Source organism: Micropterus salmoides, unplaced genomic scaffold, assembly GCF_014851395.1.
Source record: "Micropterus salmoides isolate LMB-PRFRI ecotype aquatic unplaced genomic scaffold, ASM1485139v1 Ms_hic_scaffold_1, whole genome shotgun sequence".
In the NCBI taxonomy this organism is placed as follows: domain Eukaryota; kingdom Metazoa; phylum Chordata; class Actinopteri; order Centrarchiformes; family Centrarchidae; genus Micropterus; species Micropterus salmoides.
The window spans coordinates 4,484,254-4,502,330 of record NW_024040040.1 but is presented as its reverse complement, the minus strand read 5'-3'; the positions used below and the strand labels follow the sequence as shown (position 1 = coordinate 4,502,330).

Sequence of the window (18,077 nt, the reverse complement as noted above, 5' to 3'; positions counted from 1 at the left end):
AAAGTGCTTTAGAATAAATCCGATGAAAGAACACCAAGAATGTGCGTTGAAAGAACATAGAGAAATAAAAGATTAAAGTGGGCCTACTATAAAAATAAATGAAATATGCCTAAAGGATAAGAAATTCTGAAGCATTCTGGATTCTGAGTGGAAAATTAAGTGGTCATGATAGGCGTTTCTTTAGATAAACGATATACAACGCAATAATAGGTAGTTTCGTATAGCTTAATGGGCGCTACAATTTTGCAGGTCAAATCTTACATTGGCGTGATTTAATTAGGACCTAAGTAAGATTCCATCTCTCTAACTATAGACAACTCAAAAGATCTGGAGTGGTTTTCTTATGTGTCTGTGGCTTGCTTACAGACAACAGAAAGGTTTTGTAGTTCCTTCACCACACAACATAATAAATTTTAGGCCTATACTAAATATAATATACAATAAAACAATTTCTACAGTTATTTATACACATAAGCTATAAACATATAGGCCTACGTATGCTATACACCCCGAACATGTATTGTATTTTATTGAAGAGTCCATCTTGACTGCGTTAGTGCACCAAGCATCATCGATGTAAAACACAAAGTCCACTTCTGCTCATCTTGCTAGAGTCTTGCGCGGACAGATCGAAACATGGACCAACTGCCAAGTGCTTGATCGGGGATGTTGATGGGGCAGGTCTCTGTAACAATGTGGACAAAACAGTCTCTGAATTCATTTGTTTGGTCAACATGAGTCACATTTTGTCCAGACTGCATCTTTAGGAGCAGAATTAAGTCCAAGCTGGGCCAGCATGTCTCCTCTCCTGGCTCTCTGTCCTCTCCTCTGAGCGATCACTGCACCCGTGTGGTGGGTTGGATTAATGTGGTCTGTTCTTGTTATTTACTGATTGGGTGATAACAGTTCAAACTGATTGGCTTTGGAAAAGAAAGGGTGGAGCTCATTATCATTTAACACTATGCGTCATTGGGGACACTGAGCCCCGTTAAAAAGCGGCGTTACATGAGCACATAGAGCGACGTTTTTTTCGCCACCTCCATACCGACGAGAAATGCGTCGTTGTTTACATAATTCCACAGCGCTTTTTACGTTTTGCCGTTCAAACGGCGCTTTTTACGCTGTTTTTTTTAAACAAAACAAGGTAGGAAAGTAGCGTATTGTGAGCCTTTTAGCCTTCCATACACTTGCAGCGAATGTACTCACGCGAGAAAAGCATCGCGAGGCGAAAATTCGCGTTTGGTCTGACACCGGCATAAGAGGACTGATGCCTCACTGTAAAAAACAAACTCTGTTAAAAGTAAAACTACTGCATTGAAAATTTAAGTAAAAATATACAAGTAGTCTAAAAGCAGGAAAATGTGGAAGTAGCCCATTAAAAATAAAATTAGAGAAAGAAAAATGTCCCCTATGACTATCAAGCTATTATATATTATATCATTAGATTATTCTTCCTCATGCATTAATGTAGTTGGTGGAGGTTGAACAATTTTGTATCAGCAATTAATGTTTATTGTTATATGTATTAATCTGCTGATTGTTTACTCCATTAAATCGATTGCAAAGATGGTGACAATTGTGAGAAATGTTGTCACAATTACCCAGAGCCCAAAGTGACACCTTTTACAATGCTTGTTTTCTAAAAACCTCAAATAATTAAAAATACATTAAAATAATCAAAAGTAAAACCTGCAGATCTTCAGGTTTGTGATGATGAAAATGACTAATACCAAAACAGTTGCAATTACCTTTCTGTCAATTAGCCTAAGTAATGTAGGCCTACTAGCTGTACTTGTATAAACTGTTAAGTAATTTACTTTATAACAAAACATCCTATTTTTTAAACTCTTCATATGTTTTGTGTGTAAAAAGCTTATTTTTTAAAGTAACTAGTAACCGAAGCTGTCAGATAAATGTAGTGAAGTAAAAAGTACAATATTTCCCTTTGAGAGGTGGGGGAGTAGACGTAGAAAATGGCATGAAAAGAAAACACTGAAGTTAAGTACAAATGTCTCTAATATGTACTTAAGTAGGGCCTACAGTCAGTAAATGTACTTTATCACTGTCCTCCACTGGGCTTGGCTTTGGCTACCTAAAACTAAGGAAAGGACTTGAGATATGTTTCTGTATTTTGGCTCTGGATCAAAAGAGGGAATTGGGTGGGGCCGAGGGGCTGCTGCTGCACGTGTTTGAGTACTTCCTCCTCTAACAGATGTAATCTTACTCCAAACTTTTGATAAAACTTGAGAGCCCTGCAACAGACTACTGCATAGAAGACTGCAGATGCCACCAGAGTCATAGAAAGATTAGGCAGCAAAACTACTTGGTGAGGTTTAGACATAAATTATGGTTTGGTTTAGGGCTGAACGATTAATTGCATTTGCGATATTATCGCGATGTAATAAAACGAGATTTTCTAATCGCAATGGCTGCGATTATTCTCTGGTCACATGACACCCAAGACGAAAGCAGTCTGACGAAGTTGATGTCTGGTCCGGTGTTGTCGGAGAATTTCTAAGCTTGTCTATTAAACACGACAGTCGTCACTCTGTTTTATTTTGAACCTCAAACTGAGTATTTTTTCTTTTCTCACTGGGATACAGAAAGATGGACTCCTAGGAGATTTGAACTGGGATAAGGACTTATTAATTGCTGGTTGAAATGTGGGTTTTGTACTGAGCATTTACTGTATAACACACTGTGGTCTGTAGGTAGGGCGACCTGATGATATATCATATTATTTAATGCCATGACTTGACTCAAATTATCATCAATCTTACCTGAAGTTTTCTGGTATTTAAATTACTTTTAGCGTTCAACAATGACACTGAAAGGCTTCCCAATGCTTTAAAAACTCACCAAAGGGTCTTGACCATGGTACGTTATTTGATGACTTCAGAGTGAGAATGGGTTGAGCCTGACTTTAAAAAGTTTAAAGGTTTTCTAAATTCCACATATATCCTTGTTAAAATCATTGCTAGCCTCATCAACAAGGTCCAGGTTCCCCCACTGACACTCCCCCCTTGCAAATGATACGAATGTCTTTGCACATGTCGTGTCATGCACAGACCTGGCACGTTGCACATATTTGTTGTTGATTGTTGATCTTTGTTGTTGTATATTTTTATGTCGTCAGTTTATATATTTATATGTACACAATATTCTCTTCCGTTGCAATACTTCTGCACGACACAAACCCAGAATAATGCAACAGTGTTCTTTCTCTGCTAACAGTTTTATCGTATTATTTTGTTATTCTTATATAACTTGCACTGTCCATTCCATATTTATGTATTTCTACATTTATTTATGTTGACTGTATGTTTTTCTACGCGTAGCACCTTATGACCAAAGCAAATTCCTCGTATGTGTAAAACACTACGTGCCAATAAAGCCTTTCTGATTCAGATTCTTCTGATTGTTACTTGAGTTTCAGGTTGATTGATTTTACTGTATTCTGCTCATCAGCAGGTATTTGTAGGCTTTTAGCAGATAAACTCCATATCAGTAATGCATGGCTCTTTTTCTGCTGTTGACATCAGATCATAACAAAATGTTCAATTCTCGTTCCAGTGTCTCTTTCTGGTTTAGAGGCTCAGGTGAAGTCAAGTTCTTTGGGAATCTGTTCTGTGCAGCAGCAGAGAGAGAACAGCAGACAGGAGAGAAGATACTGGAGCTGTTATCATCAGTGTGCAGATATCAAACATTCCCTCTTAGATACATGAATGATGAATATTATCGTTGTGGTTTCCTGCTGGATCTGTGCTCCCACCTGAAGGACTATGAGACTAAAACAGGTTTGAGGGTCCTTCCATCATTACAGTCAGTTTTCCAGTCAGCTCCTGCAGTCTGGTCCATAAACCTCTCAGAGAGAAAGACCTCCATCCTCCTGGAAGTGCTGAAACTCCAACCAGAGAAGAAACCAGTGGAGCTGACAGGCTGGTCAGATGAAGAGAGTGAAGTGAGGAGTTTCCTACAGTGTCTGCCTTATATCTCACAGCTCAGGTAAATGAATTGTACTTCACATGACTTCAGTGCAGCCTTTCCCTGAGTTACATGAGTGAACTCACTGGATTGTGTTGGGTGTTTAATTTGTATGTAGCTTATAAACTTGTTGGTATTGAACGCAGTTCTTTTAATGCGAGTAAACACAACCTGCAAGGATTCACCTTAAATCTGGCTCACTACAGCAGCATGAACCCAAAGTAAACATTTTACTGTGGTTAAATTGTAATAAACGGATCAAAATGATGCTGACATAACTTCATCATGATGCTGATTTGCTAAACATATGACTTCATGCTTAGTCAGGTCCGTCAGCAAGATGATAAGCAAACAACTTCTAAAATGCTTGTTCTCTAAATGGCGTTTGGATCGATCAGGGCTATGCTAACTGGTATTGTAGCAAAGTAGAACAACAACTGGAATCAAGTAACAGAAACACATTTTCAGATCTTACCAGGTAGTTCACCTTCCTCGCTTACTTTCTCCAAGTAATCTCCTGTTTTGTCCGGTTTCTATAAAAATATTAACAAGTATCACAGAGCAACTCGATGGCTCGCTGCAGCAGATGAGTGAAGATAAATCCACTTTTATCCCAAATATTTAAATTAATAAGTTAATTTAATAAACTAAAAGAAGTCTGAGCTCCTTCTGCGGGTAAATGTCTCCTTTATAGACCTGAATCCAGTGCAACTGCATGTGTTTAACTGTCCAGAAACTCCAACGCTGCTCCCGGCTCTCTCCTTCAGATCTCCCTGTTACTCAGCAGCTGGGCGAGCAGAGGCTTTGTCCTTCAACTCTGCCTGAAACACGGCGATACACGAGAATGTTTCACTCAAATTAACTATGTTTTCAATATTGTACTACAGCCATAGGTGTCGCTAGACCCTTTTCACTGGGGCACGTGCCCCTGTATCCTTGTGCTGTATCCATGTGTTTTTGGACCTGTAGGGCTCCGCGGTCAAGTTAGCAATGATTTGCACGTCTGCAACGTCTGGTCAAGTTAGCAATAACATACATGCAACGTCCGGTTACACTTTCAACATAAAACTATTGGTTAATGTGAAAGGCACTTTGTTAATGATATGAAATGTAGCAAAAAACGAGTCAATGTTGAAAGCTGGTGATTATAACGGTGATGAGAGGATAGACAGGGGCTATCCTTTTGAGCACAAGAAGAGAAAATAACTCAATGACAGTGACTTTCGGGAACAGCAGTCAGGTAAACTTGTGTTCTCTTTTCTGAAAGTCTGATGTGAGCAGGTTCATGTGCAGCTGCAGGGAATCTCTCTAGTCCGTCTGTCCTGCTACCCAGCAGGGCAGCTCTGTCTGTGTCTTGGTTGCTTGCCAGACTGAACAATATTAGAGTGAAATACAACTGTTTATTACCTTTGATATATGAGACAGGCAACAACGTTTATGAACTGCAGCATGGAAATGATAACTACGTTGTGCGTGAACATGCGCTCATACGTGCGTGCATGAAAAGCGGTGAACGGTGCTACAGTCCACAGCTGGACCTTATTACATTCCAGCAGCAACATTAGTGGGACCAGGCCAGACAGAACACAGCTGTGATGGCACTCCTCACATCGTTTTAAAACGTGACAGTGATGATCTGTCTCTCAGTGAAGGTTTAGTTACAACTCTGGACTAACGCCTGATGGAAAGCAGTGGATTCACATTGACTATTAAAATGTTGATTAGTGGAGCAGACTGGACAACGTGGATGCATATCTCTCAGCAAATAATAAACCTCAAATATTCAGTCAAGTCATGGTATAAATTAGAGCTGGACAATAAAACAATAACAATAATTATCACAGTATAATTTTCCTAAATAACAAGATAAATGTTTATTTGAATCATGAACGAATTAGCACTTTTTCTTTTAAGCTATTTATTTTGTTAAGGAAAAAGGGACTGAAAAAAAAGATGTAACTTAATTTTACTCATGCATATTTGTTGAAAAAAAGAGTTTAACATTATTGTTTTGAATGTTCTACCTCAGATTTGTGAAGTGATCCACTGTTTGGCAAGTGATTTTCATGTTCTGACCATAAAATAGTTTAAACCACAATTAACTATCTGGTTACAGTTACATTACATTTACTCATTTAGCTGACGCTTTTATCAAAAGCAACTTAGAATTGCTATACAGTCCCCTCCAAAAGTATTGGAGCGGTAAGGCAAATTCCTTTGTTTTTGTTGTTCACTGAAGACATTTGTGTTTAAGATCAAAAGATGAGTATGAGACAAGAGTTCGGAAAAACAGGAATTTGCTTTACCGTTCCAATACTTTGGAGGGGACTGTATGTCGGGGGTTGCACGCCTCTGGAGCAACAAGTGTCTCGCTCAGGGACACTTTGTTGGATGTCACAGAGGGAAGTGACCCTGGGTTTCTCACACCAAAGGCATGTGTTCTATCCACTGCACCATCTCCACCCCTTCAGCTTTCACTAAGGAGCAAAAGTCAGCCTTTAAACTTGATAGGAACCTAATTTGACATTTGTCCTGATAATTATTGATATCGAATGATATGATTTTTTTATTGCGATAACAATTTTGTCGATATCGCCTAGCCTTAGTATAAATAATATTTTAGCTTTGAAAATGCTAAAGGAAACCCGCGGAGCCAGTTTGAATGGGCCTGAAGCAACTGATAAAATTAATATCTTAAGCAAGTATTGATATCTATTATTTGCAGGGGCTATACTGAAGTTTGGCAGTAGAGTAGATTCTGGATCATAAGCCCGTACGAGCACAGTTGATCCAGATCCAGCACAGACCCAGTCCAGACGTCTTTAGCAGGTCACACAGACCCAGGTGAAACACAGGCAGCCTCAGCCAGTACGAGCACAGCCAGAGATGTTCAGCCAGCATCAGACTTCTAGAAGAGGTTTCCATTCATGCTTATAACAGAGACAGACGGTTTCATAGAGTTTTACAGAATGATGGATGTTAAAACTTGTGGTCCAGTATTTCAGCTTTGGAGCTGATTGATTAATAAATGTTTTGGGTAAAGTTTTCCTTTCAGCCACCCTGTTGGTTCAGGACTGGTATTCCAGTATAACATACATATTTAATACAGAGTAGAGGATACACCTTTGTAGCCTGACTTTCCTGCTTCATTCAACATATTGTCAAGATTTTAATTTAGTTAAACTCTTCTAAAATCCACATATATCCCTGTTAGAATCATTGTTACTTGAGTTTTAGGTTGATTGATTTTACTGTATTCTGCTCATCAGCAGGTATTTGTAGGCTTTTAGCAGATAAACTCCATATCAGTAATGCATGGCTCTTTTTCTGCTGTTGACATCAGATCATAACAAAATGTTCGATTCTCGTTCCAGATTCTATGACAAGTTTGAAGAATCAGATCTAGTCAAGTTCTTTGGGAATCTGTTCTGTGCAGCAGCAGAGAGAGAACAGCAGACAGGAGAGAAGATACTGGAGCTGTTATCACCATACTTGGATGAAGATGATGATGAATATCGTTGTGGTTTCCTGCTGGATCTGTGCTCCCACCTGAAGGACTATGAGACTAAAACAGGCTTGAGGGTCCTTCCATCATTACAGTCAGTTTTCCAGTCAGCTCCTGCAGTCTGGTCCATAAACCTCTCAGAGAGAAAGACCTCCATCCTCCTGGAAGTGCTGAAACTCCAACCAGAGAAGAAACCAGTGGAGCTGACAGGCTGGTCAGATGAAGAGAGTGAAGTGAGGAGTTTCCTACAGTGTCTGCCTTATATCTCACAGCTCAGGTAAATGAATTGTACTTCACATGACTTCAGTGCAGCCTTTCCCGGAGTTACATGAGTGAACTCACTGGATTGTGTTGGGTGTTTAATTTGTATGTAGCTTATAAACTTGTTGGTATTGAACGCAGTTCTTGTAATGCGAGTAAACACAACCTGCAAGGATTCACCTTAAATCTGGCTTACTACAGCAGCATGAACCCAAAGTAAACATTGACTGTGGTTAAATTGTAATAAACGGATCAAAATGATGCTGACATAACTTCATCATGATGCTGATTTGCTAAACATATGACTTCATGCTTAGTCAGGTCCGTCAGCAAGATGATAAGCAAACAACTTTTAAAATGCTTGTTCTCTAAATGGCGTTTGGATCGATCAGGGCTATGCTAACTGGTATTGTAGCAAAGTAGAACAACAGCTGGAATCAAGTAACAGAAACACATTTTCAGATCTTACCAGGTAGTTCACCTTCCTCGCTTACTTTCTCCAAGTAATCTCCTGTTTTGTCCGGTTTCTATAAAAATATTAACAAGTATCACAGAGCAACTCGATGGCTCGCTGCAGCAGATGAGTGAAGATAAATCCACTTTTTATCCCAAATATTTAAATTAAAAAGTTAATTTAATAAACTAAAAGAAGTCTGAGCTCCTTCTGCGGGTAAATGTCTCCTTGATAGACCTGAATCCAGTGCAACTGCATGTGTTTAACTGTCCAGAAACTCCAACGCTGCCCCGGCTCTCTCCTTCAGATCTCCCTGTCACTCAGCAGCTGGGCGAGCAGAGGCTTTGTCCTTCAACTCTGCCTGAAACACGGCGATACACGAGAATGTTTCACTCAAATTAACTATGTTTTCAATATTGTACTACAGCCATAGGTGTCGCTAGACCCTTTTCACTGGGGCACGTGCCCCTGTATCCTTGTGCTGTGCCCCAGTAAGACTGTCAAGATTGGTGTAGTTTTTGGACGTGTAGGGCTCCGCGGTCAAGTTAGCAATAACATAGATGCAACGTCCGGTTACACTTTCAAAATAAAACTATTGGTTAATGTGAAAGGCACTTTGTTAATGATATGAAATGTAGCAAAAAACGAGTCAATGTTGAAAGCTGGTGATTATAACGGTGATGAGAGGATAGACAGGGGCTATCCTTTTGAGCACAAGAAGAGAAAATAACTCAATGACAGTGACTTTCGGGAACAGCAGTCAGGTAAACTTGTGTTCTCTTTTCTGAAAGTCTGATGTGAGCAGGTTCATGTGCAGCTGCAGGGAATCTCTCTAGTCCGTCTGTCCTGCTACCCAGCAGGGCAGCTCTGTCTGTGTCTTGGTTGCTTGCCAGACTGAACAATATTAGAGTGAAATACAACTGTTTATTACCTTTGATATATGAGACAGGCAACAATTTTTATGAACTGCAGCATGGAAATGATAACTACGTTGTGCGTGAACATGCGCTCATACGTGCGTGCATGAAAAGCGGTGAACGGTGCTACAGTCCACAGCTGGACCTTATTACATTCCAGCAGCAACATTAGTGGGACCAGGCCAGACAGAACACAGCTGTGATGGCACTCCTCACATCGTTTTAAAACGTGACAGTGATGATCTGTCTCTCAGTGAAGGTTTAGTTACAACTCTGGACTAACGCCTGATGGAAAGCAGTGGATTCACATTGACTATTAAAATGTTGATTAGTGGAGCAGACTGGACAACGTGGATGCACATCTCTCAGTAAATAATAAACCTCAAATATTCAGTCAAGTCATGGTATAAATTAGAGCTGGACAATAAAACAATAACAATAATTATCACAGTATAATTTTCCTAAATAACAAGATAAATGTTTATTTGAATCATGAACGAATTAGCACTTTTTCTTTTAAGCTATTTATTTTGTTAAGGAAAAAGGGACTGAAAAAAAAGATGTAACTTAATTTTACTCTTGCATATTTGTTGAAAAAAAGAGTTTAACATTATTGTTTTGAATGTTCTACCTCAGATTTGTGAAGTGATCCACTGTTTGGCAAGTGATTTTCATGTTTTGACCATAAAATAGTTTAAACCACAATTAACTATCTGGTTACAGTTACATTACATTTACTCATTTAGCTGACGCTTTTATCAAAAGCAACTTAGAATTGCTATATACAGTCCCCTCCAAAAGTATTGGAGCGGTAAGTCAAATTCCTTTGTTTTTGTTGTTCACTGAAGACATTTGTGTTTAAGATCAAAAGATGAGTATGAGACAAGAGTTCGGAAAAACAGGAATTTGCTTTACCGTTCCAATACTTTTGGAGGGGACTGTATGTCGGGGGTTGCACGCCTCTGGAGCAACAAGTGTCTCGCTCAGGGACACTTTGTTGGATGTCACAGAGGGAAGTGACCCTGGGTTTCTCACACCAAAGGCATGTGTTCTATCCACTGCACCATCACCACCCCTTCAGCTTTCACTAAGGAGCAAAAGTCAGCCTTTAAACTTGATAGGAACCTAATTTGACATTTGTCCTGATAATTATTGATATCGAATGATATGATTTTTTATTGCGATAACAATTTCGTCGATATCGCCTAGCCTTAGTATAAATAAATTTTAGCTTTGAAAATGCTAAAGGAAACCTGGGGAGCCAGTTTGAATGGGCCTGAAGCAGCTGATAAAATGAATATCTTAAGCAAGTATTGATATCTATTATTTGCAGGGGCTATAACTGAAGTTTGGCAGTAGAGTAGATTCTGGATCATAAGCCCGTACGAGCACAGTTGATCCAGATCCAGCACAGACCCAGTCCAGACGTCTTTAGCAGGTCACACAGACCCAGGTGAAACACAGGCAGCCTCAGCCAGTACGAGCACAGCCAGAGATGTTCAGCCAGCATCAGACTTCTAGAAGAGGTTTCCATTCATGCTTATAACAGAGACAGACGGTTTCATAGAGTTTTACAGAATGATGGATGTTAAAACTTGTGGTCCAGTATTTCAGCTTTGGAGCTGATTGATTAATAAATGTTTTGGGTAAAGTTTTCCTTTCAGCCACCCTGTTGGTTCAGGACTGGTATTCCAGTATAACATACAATATTTAATACAGAGGAGAGGATACACCTTTGTAGCCTGACTTTCCTGCTTCATTCAACATATTGTCAAGATTTTAATTTAGTTAAACTCTTCTAAAATCCACATATATCCCTGTTAGAATCATTGTTACTTGAGTTTTAGGTTGATTGATTTTACTGTATTCTGCTCATCAGCAGGTATTTGTAGGGTTTTAGCAGATAAACTCCATATCAGTAATGCATGGCTCTTTTTCTGCTGTTAACATCATATCATAACAAAATATTCAATTCTCGTTCCAGTTTCTTTTTCTGGTTTAGAGGCTCCGGTGAAGTCAAGTTCTTTGGGAATCTGTTCTGTGCAGCAGCAGAGAGAGAACAGCAGACAGGAGAGAAGATACTGGAGCTGTTATCACCATACTTGGATAGTTATGATGATGAATATCGTTGTGGTTTCCTGCTGGATCTGTGCTCCCACCTGAAGGACTATGAGACTAAAACAGGCTTGAGGGTCCTTCCATCATTACAGTCAGTTTTCCAGTCAGCTCCTGCAGTCTGGTCCATAAACCTCTCAGAGAGAAAGACCTCCATCCTCCTGGAAGTGCTGAAACTCCAACCAGAGAAGAAACCAGTGGAGCTGACAGGCTGGTCAGATGAAGAGAGTGAAGTGAGGAGTTTCCTACAGTGTCTGCCTTATATCTCACAGCTCAGGTAAATGAATTGTACTTCACATGACTTCAGTGCAGCCTTTCCCTGAGTTACACGAGTGAACTCACTGGATTGTGTTGGGTGTTTAATTTGTATGTAGCTTATAAACTTGTTGGTATTGAACGCAGTTCTTGTAATGCGAGTAAACACAACCTGCAAGGATTCACCTTAAATCTGGCTCACTACAGCAGCATGAACCCAAAGTAAACATTTTACTGTGGTTAAATTGTAATAAACGGATCAAAATGGTGCTGACATAATTTCATCATGATGCTGATTTGCTAAACATATGACTTCATGCTTAGTCAGGTCCGTCAGCAAGATGATAAGCAAACAACTTTTAAAATGCTTGTTCTCTAAATGGCGTTTGGATCGATCAGGGCTATGCTAACTGGTATTGTAGCAAAGTAGAACAACAGCTGGAATCAAGTAACAGAAACACATTTTCAGAACTTACCAGGTAGTTCACCTTCCTCGCTTACTTTCTCCAAGTAATCTCCTGTTTTGTCCGGTTTCTATAAAAATATTAACAAGTATCACAGAGCAACTCGATGGCTCGCTGCAGCAGATGTGAAGCCTCAGCCAGAGATGTTCAGCCAGCATGAGACTTAATAGACTTTATGAGGACTAACCCTAACCCCTACACACTGATTTTAATGAACCATATGTCTTAAAGTGGTTCACATTTTGAGCTCTTAATCATTTTTATTTTTAATCCACACATGTGATTGGTCATGGATGCTGGATTGGAGCTCATTTATTGGCTCCCCTGACTCTAATATAGCCAAGAAAAGAGCTGTAACTGAGCAGGATGTTTGAACAAAGAATGATTAAGAGGAGTGAATGAGGGGATTTTTATTAAGTGGTTTATTATCAATATTGAAAATAAACCGTGTTATCAGGATGTGGTCAGTAAACCACTAGAAATCCTAATTATGTTCCACTAGTACTGTATGAAGTTTCATAGAGTTTTACAGAATGATGAATGATAAAACTTGTGGTCCAGTATTTCAGCTTTGGAGCTGATTGATTAATAAATGGTTTGGCTAAAGTTTTCCTTTCAGCCACCCTGTTGGTTCAGGAGTGATATTCCAGTATAACATACAATCTTTAATACAGAGATCATAACAAAATGTTCAATTCTCGTTCCAGTGTCTCTTGTTGGTTTATAGGCTCACGAGAAGTCAAGTTCTTTGGGAATCTGTTCTGTGCAGCAGCAGAGAGAGAACAACAGACAGGAGAGAAGATACTGGAGCTGTTATCATCAGTGTGCAGATATCAAACATTCCCTCTTAAGAGAGAAACATGGATGAAGATGATGATGATGATTACAAATATCAGAGTGGTTTCCTGCTGGATCTGTGCTCCCACCTGAAGGACTATGAGACTAAAACAGGTTTGAGAGTCCTTCCATCATTACAGTCAGTTTTCCAGTCAGCTCCTGCAGTCTGGTCCATAAACCTCTCAGAGAGAAAGACCTCCATCCTCCTGGAAGTGCTGAAACTCCAACCAGAAAAGAAACCGTGGAGCTGACAGGCTGCTCAGATGAAGAGAGTGAAGTGAGGAGTTTCCTACAGTGTCTGCCTTATATCTCACAGCTCAGGTAAATGAATTGTACTTCACATGACTTCAGTGCAGCCTTTCCCTGAGTTACATGAGTGAACTCACTGGATTGTGTTGGGTGTTTAATTTGTATGTAGCTTATAAACTTGTTGGTATTGAACGCAGTTCTTTTAATGCGAGTAAACACAACCTGCAAGGATTCACCTTAAATCTGGCTCACTACAGCAGCATGAACCCAAAGTAAACATTTTACTGTGGTTAAATTGTAATAAACGGATCAAAATGATGCTGACATAATTTCATCATGATGCTGATTGCTAACATATGACTTCATGCTTAGTCAGGTCCGTCAGCAAGATGATAAGCAAACAACTTTTAAAATGCTTGTTCTCTAAATGGCGTTTGGATCGATCAGGGCTATGCTAACTGGTATTGTAGCAAAGTAGAACAATAGCTGGAATCAAGTAACAGAAACACATTTTCAGATCTTACCAGGTAGTTCACCTTCCTCGCTTACTTTCTCCAAGTAATCTCCTGTTTTGTCCGGTTTTTCTAAAAAATAAACAAGTACACAGAGCAACTCGATGGCTCGCTGCAGCAGATGTGAAGCCTCAGCCAGAGATGTCAGCCAGCATGAGACTTAATAGACTTTATGAGGACTAACCCTAACCCCTACACATGATTTAATGAACCATATGTCTTAAAGTGTTCACATTTTGAGCTCTTAATTTTATTTTTAATCCAAACATGTGATTGGTCATGGATGCTGGATGGAGCTCATTATTGGCTCCCTGACTCTAATATAGCCAAGAAAAGAGCTGTAACTGAGCAGGATTTTGAACGATGAATGATTAAGAGGAGTGAATGAGAGGATTTTATTAAGTGGTTTATTATCAATATTGAAAAAAACCGTGTTATCAGGATGTGGTCAGTAAACCACTAGAAATCCTAATTATGTTCCACTAGTACTGTATGAAGTTCATAGAGTTTACAGAATGGAATGATAAAACTTGTGGTCCAGTATTTCAGCTTTGGAGCTGATTGATTAATAAATGGTTTGGCTAAAGTTTTCCTTTCAGCCACCCTGTTGGTTCAGGAGTGATATTCCAGTATAACATACAATCTTTAATACAGAGATCATAACAAAATGTTCAATTCTCGTTCCAGTGTCTCTTCTGGTCTAGAGGCTCAGGTGAAGTCAAGTTCTTTGGGAATCTGTTCTGTGCAGCAGCAGAGAGAGAACAACAGACAGGAGAGAGATACTGGAGCTGTTATCATCAGTGTGCAGATATCAAACTTCCCTCTTAAGGATGAAGATGATGATGATGATGATGATTACAAATATCAGTGTGATTTTGCTGGATCTGTGCCCACCTGAAGGACTATGAGACTAAAACAGGCTTGAGAGTCCTTCATCATTACAGTCAGTTTTCCAGTCAGCTCTTGCAGTGGTCCATAACCTCTCAGAAAGAAAGACCTCCATCCTTGGAAGTGCTGAAACTCCAACCAGAGAAGAAACCAGTGAAGCTGACAGGCTGCTCAGATGAAGAGAGTGAAGTGAGGAGTTTCCTACAGTGTCTGCCTTATATCTCACAGCTCAGGTAAGTTGTAGAAATATGTCAATTTTTTCCTAATCTACGGTCATATACAAATAAACATAATGTAGATAAGGTTGAATGCCATTTGTTTAGTAATTATTTAGCAGTACATATTATCACAGCTAAACAAACATATACAATTAGAGTATTCCATCCTACTGTATGTGTTTTCTCTGAATTTCTCCTTTGATTGAAAGACTTTGTATATTAGATGGGTTTGTAACCAGGGCTTGACTTCTTTGCTCAACAGCCAATGCGGCTGGTGGTTCCAAAGTTACTAGCATGCAGCATTTTCACTAGCACATTTGTGTTGTTGGAAATTACATTTTTTCATGATTAAAGTGCTTAATTGGCGTGCTATAATGTACTAATATTCATTAGCTCTGATAAGGTTGTGTGTAAAAATCCTTTAGAAAACATATAGTCTTAAGTAAAACACAATAAGAGCAGCTTTTCTTGTATAATAAAAGTGCTGCGTGGGTGTAAAATATAAACTGAAAAGATAAAAACTAAACTGAAAAACTATATTCACCAGAAACATTGTTTAAATCCTATTATTTATAAAAGCAGCGGCTAAATACTGTAATACAGAGTAGAAAAATTATCTGCATTAGAAACAAAGAGCAAAAATGACAAGACAAATGTTTAACTAATGGGACCAATATGTGCGGGTAGTACTCATAGGAGTTGTAGTGTTATAGTGTCACATTGCAATTCGTTTGTTATTTATGCCTTTTGACTAGATTACAATTGTCAACAGGCCGAAGTGGCTAGTGGGAGGTGACTGTGTTACCGCCACAGCCGAAATCCACCCGCATTTGGCGGTTGTTAATGTCAGGACCTGTTTGAACTCAGTATGTGCTGTACTTTACCTTTGCTGTTTTCACTCTTCATGCATCATTTGTGTTTTAGCTGTGATCCAGAGTTCTTCCAGAGTCTGTGTGCAGTCATCTCTGTAAGATCCAGAGAGGCAGAGCAGTTGGCCTCTGTGCTGCAGCTCCTGGGCTTCACCCTGCTGTTAACAGGGAGTTACACAGGAAAACCTGCAGGTCTGTGGGAGGGTTCTCAGACTGTGTGGCTCTGATGTGGTGGCCTGACACCGAGAAAGATGTCTGTGAGGAGCCTCCTGCTTCAGCTGTACAACACAACTCCACAGTCTGAGGTTCACATTTATATCATTACCTTTGCTCTTTAACACCATCTCCCCAGTTGGATGTCCAGTTAGTTGTCGAACGTCTTTACGTCACAGCTGCTCTCTCTTTGGTTTCCAGGCTTTCCAGCGACATGGCTTGCTACTGTGTCGATGGGTGAGAAGAGGGAGAGCGGCCTGTCCGTTGGCTGTTGAAGAGCTTTCTCGGCCCCTCAGAAAGCCGACCATCAGACAGAGTGCTGTTGAAGGTCGTCAGTAGTTTGGCGTCCCTGCGAGATCCTGGGCAGTCAGACGGTTGGACCTGACTGAGTTCTGCGTCCCTGTTCGGGTCTCATCCTCTGCTGCTGCACGACGGCCCTCTAACCATCAAGTAAACGTCTTTCCTGAGCCTCATCAACACGTACTAATCAATGAACATGCTAAATGTATTAATACTTCACTTTTTATCTGCAGACTGAGTCAGGAGATTTTCCAGCAGCTCCTCTCCCTCCCCATGAAGTCCAGGACGAGGTCTTGACCCGGTCCTTCTTGAGTAAGGTTGGTGGAGACCTGAGCGCCTGCTGTCTGAACTGGAGCTTCTTCACTATCTGCTGCAGCAGTCGTCAGCTCAGACCATCGCTGTGAACCTGAGGAGGAACTCTTCTTACAGGAGAGCGTACACGTCTGCTTCCCTTTCTGGACGGGATTTAAAAGGTGATCACTTTTTTTGTTTTACAGAAACAGAGAGTCCAGCTGATTTTACAGCAGTTTGTTCATTCTTTGACTGAACAAAGTGACCCGGTGAACCACACTTTCTGCTTTCAGGCCCAGCCCGGCTTTGTGTTGACTGCCATCAGAGAGATCTATAAAGCTCGTGCCAGTCCCATTATACCCAGTTTACTGAGGTCACTGGATCATGTGATCAAACCTGACCTGCAGAGAGATGGACTCTGTGGACTGGTGCTCTGCTCTTCACCCTCAAACACAGTGACAGAGTTAAACTGAACCTCCAGTGGACCTCCATACCACCAGGGGACCGAGTCCATCCTCTTTACGCTGGACAAAGTTTCTCAGCTCAGGTCAGACATTCGTTTCTCAGAGCTGTGGCTGGATCGTTCTCTCCAACACACAGGGATAATGCACCTTTACCTGGAGAACCTTGGAAAAATTATAATATATGACGTAAAAGATCATTCTGGTTCTTTACAAACTGGTTCCAAATCTTCAGCTTATCTTAATAATCCTTTAACATTGTGGTGTTTATGGTCAGATATTTGTTCAGATGTTTATATTGATGTATTTTTGAATCCATGTTCCCTCCAGTGTGGACAGGAACCTGCTGCTGAGGCTGGTGCACTGCTGTGCTGCCTCCGACGCCCAGCAGGGGGCAGCAGTCGGCCTGCTCAGGACTGGCAGGAAGGCTGGATCTGTCCTGCTCCTCCTGTGTGGAGCTGCCAGAGGAGGATCAGAGCGAGACTCTCAGTCTGACGGTGAGGACTGCGGGCCGTCTCCGCCATCCTGAGACGCAGCGTCCGGGACATACAGCTCAACTGCAGGACTGCGAGGTGGAGGACAGCGGACTGGACCTGCTGTTTCCTGTCCTCCGCAGAGTCCGCCTCAGGTGGGAAAGACCACAGCGTGACCTAAACCAGAGAAGGAGCTTGTTCTCATGTTGATGCATCGTAACAGTCTGTTCTTTGCTCTGATTGGCCTGTTTAGAGCCAGTAAAGCTGTCCTCCTCCAGCTGGTGTCCCTGGTTCCGGTGAACAGTGAGGGGGACACAGTGAGACGGGCGGTGTCCCTGTGTAGAGCCCTGGACGGAGAGCTGGACCTCAGTCACACCTCACTGGATCAGAGGGCCTGTGGAGCTTTGGCCCTGATGCTGGACTTCTCTGAAGGGCTGACCGAGCTGGACCTCAGTCACTGTGAGCTCACGACCAGCTGCTGCTCACACTCTCACAATCTGCACAAAGTCCAGGTCCTGGAGTGAGTGTCCCCATGTACAACACATGTGATCATGTGACTAAAATGCGTACAGCGCTGTGTGGGCTCTGTCCTCGGCAGTAATAAATGTAGCGCCGTGTCTCTGTTTGTGTTTGTGTGCATGTTACAGTCTGAGTCACATAAGATCTCTGATGCTTCAGCTGGAAAGTTACTCCACCTGGTCTCCATCAAACCCCTCCATCAGCACTGTGCGGTGAGCAAACATTAATAGTGCTCCGTTCATTTATGAAGACATTTGTGCTCACAGAGAAATCCTTCATGATCTCAGACGAG

General features: G+C 40.9%; 1 protein-coding gene across 1 annotated transcript in view; it reads left to right on the top strand.

The window, feature by feature from the left end:
* Nucleotides 1-16,805, top strand: part of LOC119915596 — an 89,549-nt gene extending 72,744 nt beyond the window's left edge. The window contains exons 9-15 of the mRNA XM_038735199.1: nt 3,574-4,005; nt 7,359-7,766; nt 11,106-11,513; nt 15,584-15,720; nt 15,943-16,004; nt 16,275-16,358; nt 16,626-16,805. Of these exons, the coding sequence (XP_038591127.1) occupies nt 3,574-4,005; nt 7,359-7,766; nt 11,106-11,513; nt 15,584-15,720; nt 15,943-16,004; nt 16,275-16,358; nt 16,626-16,805 (1,711 nt within the window). The remainder of the gene's footprint in view (nt 1-3,573; nt 4,006-7,358; nt 7,767-11,105; nt 11,514-15,583; nt 15,721-15,942; nt 16,005-16,274; nt 16,359-16,625) is intronic.
* Nucleotides 16,806-18,077: the final 1,272 nt, after the last annotated feature.